Source organism: Chiloscyllium plagiosum, chromosome 1 (genome assembly GCF_004010195.1).
Source record: "Chiloscyllium plagiosum isolate BGI_BamShark_2017 chromosome 1, ASM401019v2, whole genome shotgun sequence".
In the NCBI taxonomy this organism is placed as follows: Eukaryota; Metazoa; Chordata; class Chondrichthyes; order Orectolobiformes; family Hemiscylliidae; genus Chiloscyllium; species Chiloscyllium plagiosum.
In genome coordinates, this window is record NC_057710.1 from 142877301 (window position 1) to 142897499 (window position 20199).

The following is a 20199-nucleotide window of genomic DNA, read 5'->3' on the forward strand; positions in this document are numbered from 1 at the left end:
ACTGTGGGAGGAAACCGGAGCACCCGGAGGAAACCCACGCAGACACGGGGAGAACGTGCAAACTCCACACAGTCAGTCGCCTGAGGCAGGAATTGAACCCGGGTCTCAGGCGCTGTGAGGCAGCAGTGCTAACCACTGTGCCACCGTGCCGCCCACATGTAGATGAGAAGGTAAAAATGATGGGTACCAGTACTATAGTAAATCCATATAGATTGGTAGAAGTTTATTTCTTTTTAAAAATGTTATTAAGTGACATTAATTTGTAATTTCTATAATCATACAATATTATCTTTGTAGAAGTCTCTCATTTTACAACAGTAAGGCAATATTAAGCAATATGTGAGCACAGTCATACATCAGCACTGCCTTATCCATCACAACAGCATGCAACATGGCAAAGCACAACTGGAGAAAATTGCTTAAACCAAAATATGCAGCTTAATCATATTTCTTCTGCAAGGTAAGTAACAAAAATTATAAAAGCAATATACTGTGAATGCTGGAAATGTGAACCAAACAATATTGGAGAAACTCAGTAGGTCAGTAGCATCATAAGAACTTAGTTCTGAAAAGTCATACCAGGCTCAAAATCTGAACACTTTCTCTCTCTGCAGATGCTGGCAGACCTGCAGAGTTTTACTAGCATTCCCAGAGGTTGTTTTATTTCAAAACATATACAAGCTTCAACGGTCAAACTGTCACTTAAGAATTTAGATCAAGGATTAGCAAGTTTATCCAGAGTGCTATTTTACAGAATTTGCAGTTTATAAGATTAATGATCAGACAACCGTAAGACACCAGATCCAATTTAACTACATTTCAAGTGTTGCAAGGGTCCTTTACAGGGATAATTTTCCAATATGTCCAACAGCATTGTGTACAACATATGCCTAATCTCTCAAACATCAGCATTAGATATCAATGTGTGACATTTTATGAATTTCTCTTCTGGTAGATGGATTTAAAATATAATCCATTATTTGCCAAAATACCTTACAAACTAAGAATAGATTTTCATTCATACCTGATTGAAGAAAGAGTTAGTTGGAACTCGTTAAGGACATTATAGGCTTCTCCCAAATGCAACCTAAAAGGAATACACAGAATGAAACATTAAACTGATTGAATTGTTTTTTCCATGTCAACATTGCAAGTTGTACAGCAGCTCAACTTACATGTTGTCACTTAATAAAGCCTTTAAAGAACCGTGTCTGTAGAAGTCCAGGGCATAAGCGTTCAGTGGCATTCTCCTGCCTTGCTGGTCATACTTCCTTAAATTTAACACAGGGATGTTGCTTGAGCTAAGTTCAAGTGTGCGTAAAGCAATCTGCAATGATAAAAGTACAACAGTTGAGAGATTTTGTTTTCTCACCAAGAAGTAGGTTTTGAGCTCAATTTCACTCAAACATGAAAATAAAACGCACTCTCAAAAATTCAACCCATCGTGAATTTTACTGAGATTTTCAATTTCTGGGCTAGCCTTCCTAATCCAATTAAGAAATTTCTATTTCCTCAATTCGTACCATCCCCAGTAGTTGTGCCAATAAATGCAAATTGTTGACTAAAGTACAAACTTGGATCATAAAGTTTATACCAGGTCTTTTCCCACCCAAATCAGGCACTGTACAAACGTGCATTTAGCCTGCCAGTCAAAGCTGAAGCCTTCCTTGAAGATTTTCTGGAAATTCCCTCAGTAAGAATTCCTGAATAATAAGCTCTTCAGACAAGTCAGAATCATAGACTCCCTACAATACAAAAAGAGGCCATTTGGTCCATCGTGTCTGCATTGACCCTCTGAATAACATCTCGGCCAGACCTAGCATACTAATAGATTACTTTCTCTAATTAAAAACAAATTCCTCTAACACATTCATACCAGCCTTTCTGAAATCGTGGTGTTCTTCATAGTTTGCTAGTTACATCGCTAGTGGAAACACAACAGTAGCTTCACAACAGCAACAAACAGATCAAGTAAATGTGTACTTTTGAAACTTAAGGAAAATGCTGCCTTTTGATTTTCTTTCTGTAATGCTTCAACCAACAAGGGAATTGTTTGTCACCAAGGTCATTATACAATTCATTACACTTAGTTTCAGTTTGACAAAAACCTCCTTAGCCTCAACCTTTCGCTTCAACATTCCATGAACTATTTTATTTACTTTCTGTACCTATGTTCAGGTGACATTTGCCTGGATAACTGGATGTGCCAAGTTTTTCTCCCTCCACTTTGTGCACTTCACCATTTAATTAATACTTTTTTTTCTTTCTTGGGCCAAAACAGATAAGCTCTCACTTTATCAACACTAAAATTCAGTGGCTAGTTTTGCATACCCATTCAATTGATTATGTCTGTCATTTTATATTCCTCTCCAGATTGCTTACACTGCCATCAATCATAGAGGCATCAGAAAACCTGGATGTATGTCACTGCTGTTATTCAAGTCAAGAGTTTAGTTGAGGCCCCAGAACAGATTTCTAAGACAACACTAGTCACTTCTTTGTTAAAAATCACACACCACCAGGTTATAGTCCAATAGGTTTAATTGGAAGCACTAGTTTTCGGAGCTTCACTCTTTCATCAGGTGGTTGTCCTGATGAAGGAGCATCGCTCCGAAAGCTAGTGTTTCCAATTAAACCTGTTGGACTATAACCTGGTGGTGTGAGATTTTTAACTTTGTACACCCCAGTCCAACACCGGCATCTCCAAATCACTTCTTTCTGATTAGTCTTAACCAAGTTCTGGAAGTATTTCCTCAAACTTGTCCATCTCTTTATACTTCTCTAAGGCTTTCCTTAAAATTTACCTTTGATTAAACTTACAATCACAAGTTCCACTATCTTTTCTTTCGGCTCAGTGTCAACCTCTTGCCTGATTAAATCTCTAAGAACTGCCTTGATTCACCTTATAGTGCCAAAGGGAACAATCTAAAACCTAGTTGGTGCAGCTGTAAAACAATTAATTTCATGGGTAATAAAGGAGAAACTTACATTGTCAATATTGTACGTTTTGAACAGATCAAGATTGGTAATCCCAGATAAACATGTAAATGGAGATACAGCTGTTGTTGGATGATTTCCAGATGTAATCAACTCAGTTACAAATGTGCAATTTTGGAGAGGCTGAACACTTTCAAAAGCTGGGGAGAAGGAAACCCAATGATTAGAATTGCACAGCTGTAGGTTTTCATGCTGTTTAAATGTTGCACAATAATCAGAGTCAAATAATCTGAATTACAGGGTCTGTATCTTCAATATGCTGCATTTTCAACCATATAATTTCAAAGAGCAAGACTAAGGAGCAGTGTAGCTTTTTCTAAAAAAAAAAATTGCAGAAAGGCAAATTTGTAAAATATAATTCTACTAACCCCTTGAGATGCACATCAAACATTCAAAAAGTGGATATACTATTGGCGAATTAATAAAATTTATGGTGATAGAAACCAAATGGTTTTGAAGGCATATGCAGGAACTTAAACTCTCAAATCTTCGAAGGTAGATGATCTTGTTGATAAGAATGTATATACATGACTCTTGGCTTTATAAATATAGGATTAAAAAGGGAAAAGTCAAAAGACACTATTCTAAACCTTTATAAATTATTGGTTAGGTTCAATTGGAGAACCGTATTTAATTGTAATACTGCACCTGATGAAGGATGAAACAAGAGGGTTCAAAGATGTTTGTAAACAAAGTTCCAGGGATGACAAATCCCCTCAGCAGCGATGAAGGGTAGCGTTAGAGAAATTAAGAGTTATGATTTAAGCTAATTTAAGCTCCCTCACTCAGCATCTATGCAAAATAAAGATCATATTTTCTTATTTCCCAAACCACCTTCAGCCAAGAGGCTAACCAATTATTGGTTTATCATTGATCCTCGTAGTCAACTGTAAGCAGAGTAACTGGGAAGATTGAACTGGTTTTACATCAGCTGTTTCATTTAAAATAGTGCCACTGGGATGTGGAGGATGCTGACATTTATTGCTCATTATTAGTCAGAGGCCTTCTTTTGGCACCTAAAGAAAGACCAAACATTACTTCGAAGTGCATTAACAGCCATCATCGCTGGGTCAGAGCAAGTGAAGGGAAGAGAATTTCAGTCCCTAAAGGACAAGACCCCATTGGATATTTTCATTATGCTTTCACAGTTACGTTCTCTTGGCACTGATCTACAAATTACCAGATTTAGGGTGGGGCAAGTGAATTTCAAACCTATAGTTTGCTGGTCAGTACACTAATCACTACCATATCTCAAATCCTACTTCTTCAATAGATCTTCAGGCTCAGCAGTATATTCCAACTTGCAAATTAAAATGTAGCTGAACATAAATATGTTAACTAGCTTAATGTTTTCTTTACATATTCTTGAAAGAGGAAGACAGCATTCTTCCACAACATCAGCTTGAGTTGAAGCAGAAAGAAGAAAACATCCAAAGATCTCCTGGATAGTTTTGTTATATTCATCGACTACAGCTGCAAAATCTTCTGGAAGATCCTCCAGAAACACCTAGGGAACAAAAAAGCTCACTTTCATACATTTTATCATAATAATCAAAGGATGTTTCTCATTCAGTGTTTCTACAATCTGGCTCCCCAGGAAAATGAAACCTCTACGCAACTTTGTTGTTCTGATCACTTTATATAACAATGAAATGTTGGTCCATAATTGCTATAGCTGGTTTTAAAACACTGACACTCCTGCAATCAGAATCATGAAGCAATAACACAACAGGGTTAAAGCAAGTTGACTTTAGGACTGAAAGTTAGAAAGAAACAAGTTCAAAGAGTTATCATTTCATACTCATCCAATCCCTTAGTTCAGATAAATAAGCTTTATCAAACATATTTTCCAAATTACAACTGCTTTTTTTAATTTGCATTTCAATTGCGCCAATAAATGGTAAATTGGCATTCAATAATGCCAGATAAGGAGTTCAATGGCAACTCTGAAATATCCACTGAAGGGTCAAAAGATATCTTAAACTTGCATCATAGTTGTGCTTTTTAAAATATAACTTTTTGTCCATGCAGAATTCTGCAAGCACAATCTGAAGCACTGCAAAATTTATTGCAAAAACATTACTGGATTCCACAATTTGTTTTTTAAAAAAAGTGATAATTATATATTTCTCATTCATTAACGATCCACATTTGCACCAGTAAATAACATTCCAGCATTGTTTAAAAATCAGGACAATTAGCAAAAATACCAACTTAAGGAGAAAACAATATTTATTCTGTAGGAAAGGAGAATGGATTGGCCAGTTGACTCTACTTGGCACAGATGCTGTCATGGAGAATGTACCTGGTAGTGCTGAATCACAGTAAAATGCTCGGCTTTATCTCAATTAAAAAAACATAAATCAAGGCATTGCCCTGAGAAATGAACCACAGAATTGCTGCCATATATTCTGATGAGTTGAAACAGGCACAGCGTTGTTATTTTTGTACTAATATGCAGCTTCCAGAACACACACACAAACACCACAGAACAACTCCAACTGACAATCCTAAATTGGTTGTCCATGTAATTCCTTAACACATAAGATTATCCAGTAAATGTTGCCCAATTGCGGAATCACATCTCAATGCAAGTCACTGTGTGAAAGGTTTGCAAGCACAGGCTGGTTGGGAAGGTTGGTACCTCGTTTGTTGTGAACAGCCAAAAGGGGATTTTTGACATAATCTGCCAGTTTTTGGAACAACATTATTTGATCGAAATTCAGCAAATCACTTACTATGCCAGTCATATATCATTCTAACATTTACTTGTCAAACCTGCACTCCGCCGACATGCCGATAGAAGGTCAACTTAATGGCAAACCAAAGCAACCTTGAGGTTTGGTCAAATGCCCAATCAGGGCTGAATATAGTAAGAGTAAAATAGCCCTTAGAGTGGGCCAAAAGCTGGACACAATCAGCCTTAGCCACATGCTGGACTTGGGTCATATTTTAGGTCTATCTGGCTTCTAATGAGCTGTCATCATGGCTCTAGTTCCTTTAAAAGATGACAACACAGACAGGGGCTGTCAGCCAGTTGGAGGGCTATTAACACAACACATTCCCAGCACCACCAGGAGTGTTGGCCATCACTGGACTGCATCCAGCTGAGAAGATACAAGGTTGGATATTTCTTTCTCACTGAGTGGCATCAGGAAACACTAGGGCTAGTTGATAGACCCTGATGAAGAGGGAGAATGTTTCCATGGGGAGGTGTTTCCTGCAGAGAGCTGCTCTGTCGAACACCCAATTGGATCTACCCATCCTAAACGAGAGCCAACTGGAGGCCACAGAAAGTCTCATCGAATAGCAAAGGATCTATCCATGCTAACACCCATGGCACCTGGAAGCATTGGGACTCTCCCACCTCACCATCACAAAAGGCCCCCAACAGCACCTCTCCAGAGATCTACTAAAAGCCTGCGCCAGAAGTTGGCTTACGATGGCTGAAAAGCGAAGAGATTTTTGTCTTATCAGAACTAGATATAAACCCAAGACTGCGACATAAAAGTCTACAGCAATAAACCATAACTAAAAAACAGACCTTTACAAACCAATTTTCAAAGCAAATTTTCTTAGTACAAAAATAAAAATCTGTGGCTAGCTTAAGTGGTGTGTACCAAGAACAACCATTGGAATGACAATGGGAATACAGAGTAGGAAGGCACAGACAATGGAGTAGGAATACAAATAAAGCAGATATCATGACTGTAACACAGATTTAAAAAGCCAAATAAGAGATTTGAGATATGTAACAAATTAATTGTGTGTAAATTAAGTTTCATGGCTTTGTGTTCCAAATTTAATACTTCACTCTTGCGTACCTTTGACTGGTGGAGTGTAGCCCACTCCTTTTCGGTTGAACATGATGGAAGATATACCCTTCCAAAGAGATTTGACAGGACCAGAAGTAAAGACTCCATAATTTCATCAGAAAAGCAGTCTGAACCTATAAAATTATTGAAATAATATACAAGTGATCATTATTCTGGCATTTTGGTAAAACTCACGTTATTCTCATTTATAGCTATACAAATACAAATAATAAGTAATAGGTAATTTGATCCCTATAGCTTGCTCCACCATTCAATAAGATCATGGCACCTCTGATTGTGGTTTCAACTTCACCTTTCTGACTGATCTTGAAATGCACTACCAGATCTATTAAACCAATCAAATTATTGCAGATTACAAATTATTACTTTTATCAAAATCAAGTCAAACCAGCATAATCATATCTATTGATTCTGTGAAACTACCAAACCCACTCTCTCTAATGACTTCCTGGGACTTGCACCGTTTGTGCCCAAGAGGGCTGATGAACACTGTTCTTGGTCCCTTCAGCAATGCAAGTCCACATTGACCACCTGACTCACGAATTATTCATAGTTTGATTTTTGCAAGTCGACTCAAATGTGCAAGATTAATATACTGCTACCGTGTAGTGCATTGTTGATTATACCTGGTCACAAACAACATTCAAAATAACAACAGAGCTCAAAAATTAGTTTTTTTGAAATCGTAAAGTTATCCAGCAGAAGACATGATCAGAGTTCCGTTCATAAACATTACACACTGCTGCTTTAAAAACTGACAAAATTGAAATCCTACCTTTTCCTGCCGATTTATCAGGCTGTGAGCAAATCTTGTGAAACAGACCTTTTACCAGGAAGCTGACAAAAACAAAATTTGCTGGCTCATGATAATGCAACTGGGTCACCAGTTCTGCAAGCCCTTGGGGTGTACCATCTAAATCCACAAAGCCCTGCAAAAATACAGGTAACTATTCATTTTAGCAACAGACATGCATTCTTTTTCAGTCACAGGAGTATAACATTACCATGATCAGGATATTAATACTGTCGTCTTAAATCAACAGAAATACATAAACACCAAAGTGAAAACGCACGGGGTTTCAGATAAAGCTCAAATGATTAAATTTTCATTCCTTATAATTTGCACATTTTATAGTTTTTCTAAAAATTTTAATAATTTTGAACAGAACTGACAAACATACAACTCCAACCATTCCACTACTCAAGTCTCAAAACATTTGGATCAGAATAGCACAGATACATAGGAAGACAGAATCCAGAGTGGTGTGTATTCTTTACCATAACTACTGTCTCATGAAAAATCAAGTCTATTTGTATGTCACTTTAAATACAAAATGCTCCAAAGCATTTCACATGAATGGAGAAACAAAATGCCAGGAGTCACAAATGACATCATGCCAGGTGGTAAAAGACCTGGTCAGGAATAGTTTAATAATATCAAGACAGAGCAAAAAAGCAAGAGCTTTAAGCAAAGAATTTCAGATTTTACGGTCTAGATATCTGAAAGCATGCCCACCAAAGGTGGAGCAATTAAAATAAAGTGTCCCAAATTATTTATGAAAGCATACTATACTTGAGCCCAACTAGCTTTTGTGATAATTCTGGGCATAACGTCTTAATCAAATTATTTAAAGTGCTCAATATTCTTGTATGATCAATTCTGGTTAACGGAAATGCCAGACCAGGTTTCTATACTTAAGAGATAATGGCCTAGTGGCAATAGACTATTAATCCAGAGACCCAGATATTATTCTAGGGGCTAGAATGCAAACCCTGCCATGTCAAATGGTGGAATATGAATTCATTAACAATCAGGAATTAAGAGTCTAATGGTGACTATGAAACAGCTGTCAATTGTGGAAAAAAACATGTATGGTTCACTAATTTTTTTTTGAGAAGGAAACTGCTGCCCTTACTTACCTGGTCTGGCCTACATGTGACTCCAAACCAACAGAAATGTGCTTGACTCTTAACCGTCCTGTAGGCAATTAAGGATGTGCAACAAGTGCTGGCCTCAAGCAACGACCACATCCCATGAATGAATTCAAAAACAAACTTTTACCTCTCTAAACCCTACCGTTTCTTAAACCCTTATGATTAACACACACAGACATGACAAGCAGAAGAAAATAGATGTTAGGAAAAAAAGATATGCATAGTTCAACAGCACTAGTCCACATATGTCCAAATTTCTTCTAATCACCAACCTTCTTTATCCTAAGTCTCCTCAGTTATTTACTGAGGACACTGGGCAGTTAGCATACTAATTACTCAGTCTTCCAGTCACGAGCTAGAGGCAGCAGCTCATAGGAAAACAGAGTGAGAATAGTTATCTTCAAATTCTTTGTCTGAAAAGAGAGATGCTGTCTTTTTAGAGTCTGGAGGCTTTCTGCCTCTGTATTGTGCACACAGGCTCTGCACCTGCCAGAAACCAGAGTTGCTGTCATGCTGATGATTCCTGGTCTTGACTGAAAAACCAAACATCAATGTGTCTCAGCAACTGCCCTGAACATACACCGATTGTGCTGATGAGTTCAGCAACTGTCACCATTTATATTAACATTATCAGGTTCAAGCATTCATGATTAGTTCCAGTAACTTATTTAAAAATGCAACACTTCCTTCCACAATTTCCTTCATTTAAAGCAATATTCTTTTCACTTCCTCGTTCATAATCCAAAAATAAATAATTTTTTAAAAAATGTAGTCTTTACAAAATAATGCTCACAAGGGCAGACATGAATGAGATTTGATATTTTAGAGTTATGGGGCTAAAAGTGGTTACAGAGAATGGGAAGGTTGAGGTCAGGGAGAGGCTCAAATACAAAGAGAAGAGGCAGACTTGCATTTATACAAGCTATTTTATGACCTAAGGACACATTAAAGTGCTTTACTGAAAATGGGGGACTTTGAAGTCAGTTTCTTGTGAAGTTGCGAATTTTAAAATGGAGGTGATGTTTAACTGGGAGACAATATGGGTCAGTAAGCACAGGGATAGCACATGAATAAAGCAAGTAAGGACACATGCAATAGAGTTTTAGGTGATGCCCTGACCATTCATGGAGAATAGGATGCGGGATGTTGGCAGAGTGCATTGAGTGAAGTCTGGAAGTAATAAACGAATGAATGAGGAATTCAGCAATAGTCAGGTGGAAGTATGGGCAAAGCCAGGTTGTCTCATGCAGGTGGAAGCTTGGGTTCAAATTGGACACCAAAGTCAAGACCAATCTGGTTCAGCAACCAGACAGTTGCTAAGAACAAGGATATACTTATTAGTAAAGGAATGTAGCTTGTAATGTGGACCGAAGACAATGGTTTCAGTCTTTCTTCCATTCACATGCCTTTTAATCGGATGAAACTAATCACACTGTCCTGGATGTGAGCTGAAAAATGTGTTGCTGGAAAAGCGCAGGTCAGGCAGCATCCAAGGAGCAGGAGAATCGACGTTTCGGGCATAAGCCCTTCTTGTCCTGGATGTGATTCAAGCTGTCTCATTATCTTACAGTAGTACAAGAGTTGAGTGAGGTAGTGGTGAAATAGAACTGGGCACTGTCATTGCACTCATGAAACCTGATAGAACATGTTAAAAAACTGTAACAATCACAACAAGAACAAGAAAATAAAAGTAAATCAAACAAGTTTTTGGTGGCACGGTGGCTCAGTGGCTAGGGACCTGGGTTCGATTCCTGCCTTGGGTTACTGTCTGTGTCTGCGTGGGTTTCCTCCAGGTGCTCCGGTTTCCTCCCACAACTCAAAGATGTGCAGGTTAGGTGAACTGGCCATGCTAGATTGCCCACAATGTTCAGGGAAGTGTAGGTTGGGTGCATTAGTAGAATACAATAACGTAGAATAATAGGGTAGCATATAGGCCTGGGTGGGTTACTCTTCGGAGGGTCAGTGTGAACATGTTGGACGTAATGGCCGGTTTCCACACTGTAAGGATTCTATGATAATGATTCTATGAATTTGAAGAGTGCCTCAGAAGCTTGAAATATACACTTTGAAAGACAAGAACTTTTAAGTAGTGATGATTTTAAGATTATAAGATATTAACAAATTTGGTGCTGGTTCATACATCAGAGCAATGTTTTTTCCTGAAAGGAGTGGAAAGCTCTGTTGAGAAAGTCAGCAAATGGGGTTTAAACACAAAGTAGTTAGAGGAACTCAGCAGCATCTGTGGAGAGAAAAATAAAGTTCACACCGAGTCTGATAAAACATTCCCCCTCCTCTGCAGCATTTTATTTTTAATTTCAGATTTCCAGCTTTGCAGCATTTTGCTTTTACTTCAATAAATGGGATTATTGTATTAAATGGGATTATTGTATTTAACGGTCTTTTCAATACTTAACTTTTCAAAACGATATACCTGATTCGACAAAATTGTCAAATGTTTTGGTGGTTCTTCTTGATTTAGAAAACATTTTATTTATAAAGAATAAATTTTCATCATTTTCTTTAAAAGAGTCATAAGATAGATCCCATATTGTCCCATCAAATAAGAGGTCATAAAAAGAAATATTTTGGGTTAATTTCTTAGCCCACGTTGTGTTCGGATAATCTTATCTGTTGACATGTTTGGCAAGACAGCTTTAAATCTTCTGGATGTAGGTTTGCTCACTGAGCTGGAAGGTTGACATTCAGATGTTTTGTCACCATACTAGGTAACATCTTCAATGAGCCTCAGGACGAAGCCCACGCTTTGTCCGGAGGCTCACTGAAGATGTTACCTAGTATGGTGATGAAACGTCTGAACATGAACCTTCCAGCTCAGCGAGCAAACCTATATCCAGAACCTCAACCCGAGTTATAAATCTTCTCAAAAGCTTTAAATCTTACCCCCTTGAGAAGAAACTGCAAGCAGGATAGGAAGTAGAGCTTCAATACCCATTGCTTTTTCGGGTTATTATAACACAACATCGAATGCTGCAACAGAGACAAAGCCTGAGGAAAGAAGTGAGTTTGTCAATGCTTGTCAAAATACAACGGTTTCATAAGCTTATTTAATAGGTTTAGTCAAGCTATAAATTTATTCTGCTCATTTCTATTATAAGTGCATTGTAGATATGGTGAAATATCTTGAGTCAAAACTTTATTTAAACAGCACTGTTGATAAATAATCAAATTAGTAATTAAAAGTTAAAATTATGTAGAATGAGATAACCAAAGTAGTGACTGGAGTAGCTACAGAAGAAATGCCGATAACTTTCTCCAGCTATTACAATGTAATAGAACAGTTCATTTGATTTCTGTAACTTTGAATGCAAGATAAGAAGAGCAACAAAAGGCCAAATTTTAATTACTTATTCTTTTTACACTTTTTTTATTTCTCTCTTCCTAATTCTGTAACAGGAGAAGCATTCTCTCTATCAAAATGCTTCATAATTTTAAAGGCATGGTTTGCTCTCGTTAAGGTCACATTAAACTGTGTTACAACCTATTAGTGACAATATATCTGTACTCCACTTCCTTTGTTTCTCCATCTTACATAGATGTGCATCTTCCAAGTACTAAGTGGCCTTCCTAATCTTCCTACTTAGATATACCAACAAATTTATGTTGGCTGAAGATCATTTGCCAATTATTGGCCCATTCTGCAAGCACGCAAATGTCCTGCTGCAATTTGTTTCATTTTTCCTCAGTATCGACTATTCCCCAAATTTGGCAGCATCCAAAAATTTGGAAATAGTTAAACTACGATGAACATTTCTAAATGGTATGGGTAAACAAAAAAACAAGCTTCTGCAAAGTTACAATACAGCTTTATGTATCCAACTAATACAATGCTTGCTTCATCAATTTTTCACATTTGAATACCTTAGCTTTTGCATCCATCACATCCTCAGCTTTAGCAACCAACAGCAGAAGACGAAGCACAAGGGAGACAGATAGAGGGAACTGGCCACTCAGTAGGGGAACACTTGCTTTGAGAAGTCTCTGTACCTTCGGCATTGGAATACTATAAAAGACCACATTACCAATCAAATCGAAACCTCGCCTTCCAGCTCTACCAGACATCTGAAGAGAGAAGATAAGCAAGATTAGTTGTTACAAATTTAAATTACTGTATTCATTTGAGATCACTGCAATAATTATTTGCAGAAAGAAATTTGTTTCAACAGATTAAAGAGTAAATCGGAGGTGAGTGAACTGCGACGGTTATCTCAGAGTATAACTGGATCTTGATTAGATGAGCCAACTAGCCAAGGAGTGGCAGATAGAATGTTATTTAGACAAATGTGAGGTGCTGCATTTTGGAAAGGCAAATCAGGGCAGAACTTATACACTTAATGGTAAGGTCCTGAGGAGTGTTGCTGAACAAAGAGACCTTGTAGTGTCGGCTCATAGTTCCTTGAAAGTGGAGTCACAGGTAGATAGGATAGTAAAGGCAGCATTTGGTATGCTTGCCTTTTTGGTCAAAGCATCAATTATAGGAGTTGGGAGGTCATCCTGTAGCTGTACAGGACATTGGTTAAGCCACTATCGGAATACCGCATGCAATTCTGGTCTCCCAGCTGTAGGAAGGACATTGTGAAACCGGAAAGGTATCAGAAAAGGTTTACAAAGATGTTTGCCAGGGTTGAAGGATTTGAGCTATAGGGAGGCGCCAAATTGACTTGGGCTATTTTCCCTGAAGCATCGGGGGGGGGGGCAGAAGGGTGATCTTATAGTTTATAAATTCATGATAGGCATGGATAGAGTAAGCAGCCAAGGTGTTTTTTCAGGATTGGGGGAGTCCAAAAGTAAAGAGCATAGTTTTAAGGTGAGAAGGGAAACATTTAAACAGGATGAAAGGGGCAACCTTTTCACTCAGAGGGTGGCGTGTATGGAATGAGCTGCCAGAGGAAATGGTGGAGGTTGTACAATTACAACATTTAAGAGGCATCTGGATGGGTATATGAATAGGAAGGGTTGAGGGATATGGGCCAAATGCTGACAAATGGGACTAGATTCATTTAGGATATCTGGTCGGCATGGAAGAGTTGGACTGTTTCTGTGCTGTGTATCTCTATGACTCTAAGTTGCTGGTTTAGTCTGATGAGACCATACAGTTTTGGTCCCTTTTATTTAAGAATATAATTGCATTGAAGGCAGATCAGAGAAGGTTCACTAGGTTAATTCCAGAGATGAGGAGTTTGCTTTGCTGAGAGAGAATGAGCAGTTAGGCCTATACTCAGTAGAGTTTAAAAGATTGAGAGGAGATCAAATTGAGATACATTAAAAGCTAAAGGTGTTTGTAAACACTGAATAGATGTTTCCTTTTGAGACAAATCTAGGTTAGGCTGTTAGGTTGAGGGGTGGCAGATTTGAGAGATGAGGAGGAAAGGGGGTGTGAAATGCACAGATGACCCAGAGTGCAGTAGCTGCCAGGACACTCAAGCAGCTTGAGGAGGAAAGAGAGAGAGATTTTAACGAGCAATAGGTTGAAAAGTTATGGAGAGGGGAGGCTGAGATGAGATTAGTCATGATTGTATTTGATGCAAGAGGGGCTGAATTGCATTCTCCTGTTCTTAGGTTTATATGGTGGCTTAGTTCAACATTTGTTCAGCAAAAGCTCAAGTTTTCTTCAGAAATAAAAAAAATTAAGAATTAACTAAACAAATCTCAGACATTCTTAAAATGAAGGCAGAGGAGCAAATCAAAAATTAGAAAGACTAAGAGAACGATGAATAAATGACAAAGTGCAATGGGTTTCAAGTAAAAAGTTGGCAGACAGGGTAGATTAGTGATGACAGAATCGCAGGGATACTGGGTACTTCAACCTGGTTTTCAAAGAACATAGAACGTTACAGCTTAGTACAGTCCCTTCGGCCCTCGACGTTGTGCCCGACCTGTGAAATGTTGGGCCAAATTTAACAGGAGAGACAAGGAGTTTGACTGAAAGGAAAATAAATGGGTCTCAGTGAAATAGCCACTAGAGGCCTGATTGCACAGATCCTAGAAAGCTAAGGAAAGTCACAGGAAGTAATAACAGAAAACAATAGTCTGACAAAATATTTCAACAGGATGCAAAGGTCAAACAGAATAATGAAGGGCTGAGGATATCTCACATTTGTTCAAGGAAGACAACTAAACCACGGGATAATATCAGTAATTAGCATGTGTCTGGATACCATAACATGGGATAATTTTCAAGTAAGCTTAGGAAAGGCTTAAGAGCTAGGTTTTTCATGTAAACATAATAAAATTCTAAATAATGGATTGTATTGTAAAAGTAATGCCCAAGCACATGACTATATCTGTGAAAGATATCTGACAGTATCAAACAGAATACTCAACAGCCAAAAGTTTCAGATATTAACAGACAAGTGACATGAAGCAAAAAGCAAGCAAATGGATGCCATGCTTAGTCATGATCTTGTGCAATGATAATACATGATCAAAAGCTGAAATGACTTTCATTAAAAAGATTAAAAATTGCTGCAATAGTTTGAAACAACCAGAGTTGTTGATATGAAATTATTTGTTAGAAAATTAGAAGTTAGTCTAGAATCAAAATGTGAACATGTTTTAACTTAGAAATTATAAACTTCACTATATTATTTAAAAGCAAGCCCAATGAAAGAATGGGATGTGGATACCTGTCTGTATTGTAAAGCATCCAGGAATACTGAATCATCGAGAAAGACAACAGTTTTGCATGGCATGTTAATTCCCAAAGCAAGAGTTCCAGTCGCAGTCACAACCTGTGGAAAAAATATTTCTCTAAATAAGTGCTCCATAAAGAGCAAGTTTAATTGAAGTACATACTGAATCTGAATGACTGTACAGAGGTCAGTCAATTCCACAGTAAGTTACTCCCAATATTCAATTCAGAAATCAATTTTCTTTTTTACTTTAATTTACATAATTTTACTTTATATAGCAGAATCAGCATTAGCTGTAAAGTGACCAAATTTGCAGCTTTTCAAAAATAATGGTAGCATTTTCATAACAGAACAAGTAGCCAGTGCAAAAATAAAAGCAGGAAACAGGCTTTCATACTGTTTTCATCTCACCAATACGAAACTTTAAAAGTATCCAAAAGATACATAGAAGATTCATGTTATAAGAAACGGTTCCTTGATCTGTTAGAATAAAGATCTGCTAATCATCTCAGTATTGCTAACAGAATAAAGACCAAATGGTCATGTAGATGACGCACAAAGGACAAGGAAAAAGTAATTATAACAACATTCTCAAATATAATTAATTTGCATATCTTGGATGCAAATAGAAAATAAGTCTCCCTATTGATGAGGATATAACTGGAATACCAACCAATGTTAGAATTCCTCACATGATCTGATTCTGATCCTAACGAAGAACAGTTAATAGACATGGACTCAAGTACAATTTCAGTAGACTGTCATATGAATATTATGAATTTTCACTCCTGATAAGCAGCAATGGCAGCACTCATAGGAAATCTTCCCAGTGCACCCTTGCCATAGATGTCTTAAATGACCATTCGGGCTGCAAATTAGGCTAGAATTCATACATGGCAGATTTCATTCTTGTGGGGATTCCATACAGCTTGATAATAGTGAGTCAGTTGCAAACGGATTACTGACAAAGGGATAATGGAGACCAATCTCTTATGTCCCCGCTAGTCTTTGGATCCAGCAAATCCAAATGTACCAGACAAAAGTTAATGCAAGACTAACCCCAACCTTCAACTAATCTCCTTGTCATCATAACCCCATTCGATTACTAATCAAACATGCCACTGCGCTGCAGAAATGCGGTTCAAACCTGAAAGATTCTCTTTTTCAATTAATCATATATCTAAAAGAATATCAATGGTGATGGCTAGTTACAAAACATTTTTAATAGCAGATTACAGCACAAATTCAGACACGTAGTTACAAACAACTGTTATGCCTCACTGAAGTACTTGCACTAGTTTTCAAGCCTCTCTGTTCCATGAATTGCCGGAAAGTTATTTTAATTGAAGTAATTCCCCAATTTACTTGACTTTTGGACCAGGTTTTTGTGCTAACAAGGACTACAATTTGTTAGAAATAAATAGATTCTAGCTAGAAATCAACAAATCTGAACTGACAAATACAACTATCAGTTAAAACTCTAATACATGATAAAACTCTCCCTACACACAAAGACAGACAGAAAAGAAACCGTGTGTGTTGTGGTTGGAGGGTAAGATGGGGAAGGCGGTTCAATGATGTCCATCCACAGAGGCTATCCCTTTGGCTTATCAAGACTTAATCCTCTTCCAGATACTTTCACTTGCCTGCAAAAGGCACATGCAACTGGTTCACATGTTTAAAGTTTCTGACTTATTGGTTAGAAGCCAGTTTACAGCAACTGATCATAGAAAATAAATTGCCTTTAGGTTTTTTTTTTAAATTGCAGGGTGAGGGACAGCACATGCCTTTCCCAGAGGTCCAAAGAACCAAACATTTCTCACCCACAAGCCATTCAATTACTTGGGAGTCAATCACAGACTTGTCAGCCATTTTGCACACACTCCCTTTGTGCAAAATTCTACAATCCTTGATTCTATTTTTAAAAATCAATCCTGTTCTCTTTTGAATTCAGTGAAAAACGCATAATAAAAAAGAATTGGTCTCTACACAATGAAGTACAAAGCTAACCGCAAAAGAACACAAACAATCGATGAAATGGATTCCGAATCCTCTCGATATTTTATTCATGCTGTGGCCTACCTTCTACAAACATTGAGACCAAACCTCCTGAAGTAGGGCTATGAGCTCTGAGGCAGCAATGGTCACTGCGGAACTCTGACCAAGTTATAACATCGGTATTCCGACTTTAACAGTCTCACAGTAAGGAAAGACACAGAACATTAAATCTCACCCTGGCAAATCCAAGCCTGAACAGCATCTCCACAGCTTGTCTTCCTTTACTGTTCAGTGAAGCATGGTGAAATCCAATGCCTCTTTCCAAATAAAAACGTAGCTGATTGGCAGTTTTCACTTGCTGCAATCGTTGGAAGATTGTATCGAGAATCTAGTAAAACAAAGAATTGGTTAAGCATCACTTAGAAAAATTGATTCTTTCCTATGCTGCACAAAGCTTTTTTTAAAAAACTCAAATTAAAACAAGAGAGCATAATGGTGCTGATTTTTTTTAAAGCCAAAAATACCTTTGCCTTCATGGCATTCAAATTTTATAACCCACCCATCTGAATTTGAATTCTTGTGTCTATTGTTATATGATAATTCAATTTTACATTTTTAGACTTACTCAAATATTAAGATTTTATAGCTCACAAAGAAGTTTAAGTACTGAGTGTGACTCAAATATATTTATTGTTTTTCCACTATTGCAAACAAAATACTAGAGGAAACAGACAGGCAGCTGACATTTTTGTCTTGCACTGAGTACATCAAACACAATAATGCCAAATTTCAAATCACCACACAACGTATTACAGGAGAAAAATAGTGCTGAGCAGTAGGCAGCCTGACTTTGATGGCCGAGCTGTTCCTATGGTAGAAACAAATGGGAGCGATCATCTCCACAAGCAATTCAAAAAGACTCAAAGCTAGAGCATATTCTTTTTGTTTTCAGAAAACCACAACTTGCATACGAACGTACATCTTGGCTAGCAAGCATATTTAAGCGGTTAGTGAATTTAGAGAAGATTTGTAGCTCAGTTTGAGGCTCTGGATGTAGGTTTGCTCGCTGAGCTGAAAGGTTCATTTTCAGACATTTCATCACCATACTAGGTCACATTGGCATCGGCCGGAGGCTCACTGAAGATGATACCTAGTATGGTGACAAAAAGTCTGAAAATGAGGCTTCCAGGTCAACGAGCAAACCTACATCCACATTTAAGCCACGTTACAAATCTGAATGTTTTCATTGTTAGTGCACTGAGAACCATTCAGCAAGTGCGATCCAATTGCAGAAACAACAGACAGTTGACAAAAATGCAATTATTTGGAAACTATAATTGTCTATACACAGTTAAACCAAATTTGATAGTACAAAGCAGATTTGTACCTTACGGTCTGCAGCAGTTTCCACTGCATAGGTGCAGTCCGCAGGAATCTTTCTCATTTCCTGAAGTTTCTGGTATAGCATTTCTTGCTCAGTTTCTTTCATTACCATGTTGTCAGATACATGGGACTCCTTTGGATCACTGCAACCAAAAGTAACCATTTACTGCAAACACAATGTGGTTGAAGCATAAGCCAATGACCATGAAGTAATTTGGGAAACAATGGAAATACTGTGACTTGCAACACAATAATGGAGACAAGAGTGTCTTGGAACCATTTGTCAAAGAAAATAGATACAGCATTAAGAAAGTTCACCATAAGCCCTCCACAGCATTTAAGGATGGGCAATAAAAGCTGGCTGAGACATTAAGCCCACATTCCCTGAGCAAAGCAAGCCTCGGGGCTAACTGTTAAGCCCAATAGAGTTGCAAGCAATCAAATTCTCTTTAATGGAACTTCTGAGGATTCCAGACATAGGAAAATTGTGGAATCTTCAATTTCCTGGGCAATTCTCAAAGTCAGCTATATTGGAAATCTGACGCAGTGCCAATGCATAACTTCAGTCTATGCTGTTCCAACAACTTTCAGGTCATCAGAATAATCACATCATTGTAACCAATTCAGCAGAACAGGAATTTAGCTTTGTTTGCCCAATACAAGCGACTTCTAGAAATAAAGATTCAAAAGCCCGAAGCCACCATAAAAAGGTTGATCATGCATTTATATCCACAAATGAATTCATCACTTTCAGGGAGAAGGGAAGAGCAGATACGGGGACAAGATTGGGCAGAAAATATTTCAGACTACATAGATAAATTTATTACGTGGAATACTACAGTAATAACTCATTGAGCTGAGAAATTAGATGGTACTGCACAAAGTTTTCTTGGTACCAAAGATCACCAATAATATCCAATATTAAAAAAAATCCAATTGAGGTAATACAAAGGGACACTACAGTGTATTATCTTGATATTGGTCGAGGTAGAGAAACACTACGCTTCTGAAGTGCATCACCACCATTAGTTAGTGACACTTTGGTTTAATTTTAATAAGTTTCTGTTGGCCTCATGACTTTTTGTTACAGTTACCAGGCTTCATAAAACCATCATTGAAGAGAGAACAGTAGCACTCATCCGGACACCTGGAACAGGATTACACACAGAAATAAGGGGACCTTACCACTATTAGGGCTAAATTCTTCGAGGAGAAAGTGAGGACTGCAGATGCTGGAGATCAGAGCTGAAAATGTGTTGCTGGAAAAGCGCTGGTCAGGCAGCATCCAAGGAACAGGAGAATCGACGTTTCGGGCATAAGCCCTTCTTCAGGAATGAGGAAAGTGTGTCCAGCAGGCTAAGATAAAAGATAGGGAGGAGGGGCGTTGGAAATGCGATAGG

General features: G+C 37.8%; 1 protein-coding gene across 1 annotated transcript in view; it reads right to left on the minus strand.

Moving 5' to 3' along the window:
- LOC122554097 (probable ATP-dependent RNA helicase DDX60) overlaps nucleotides 1-20199 on the minus strand; it is a 102961-nt gene that overhangs the window by 3387 nt on the left and 79375 nt on the right. The window contains exons 26-36 of the mRNA XM_043698564.1: nucleotides 18804-18942; nucleotides 17652-17804; nucleotides 15413-15517; nucleotides 12648-12848; nucleotides 11670-11774; nucleotides 7609-7762; nucleotides 6822-6946; nucleotides 4357-4504; nucleotides 2989-3137; nucleotides 1176-1327; nucleotides 1025-1087 (exon numbers count right to left, since the gene is read on the minus strand). Of these exons, the coding sequence (XP_043554499.1) occupies nucleotides 1025-1087; nucleotides 1176-1327; nucleotides 2989-3137; nucleotides 4357-4504; nucleotides 6822-6946; nucleotides 7609-7762; nucleotides 11670-11774; nucleotides 12648-12848; nucleotides 15413-15517; nucleotides 17652-17804; nucleotides 18804-18942 (1494 nt within the window). The remainder of the gene's footprint in view (nucleotides 1-1024; nucleotides 1088-1175; nucleotides 1328-2988; nucleotides 3138-4356; nucleotides 4505-6821; nucleotides 6947-7608; nucleotides 7763-11669; nucleotides 11775-12647; nucleotides 12849-15412; nucleotides 15518-17651; nucleotides 17805-18803; nucleotides 18943-20199) is intronic.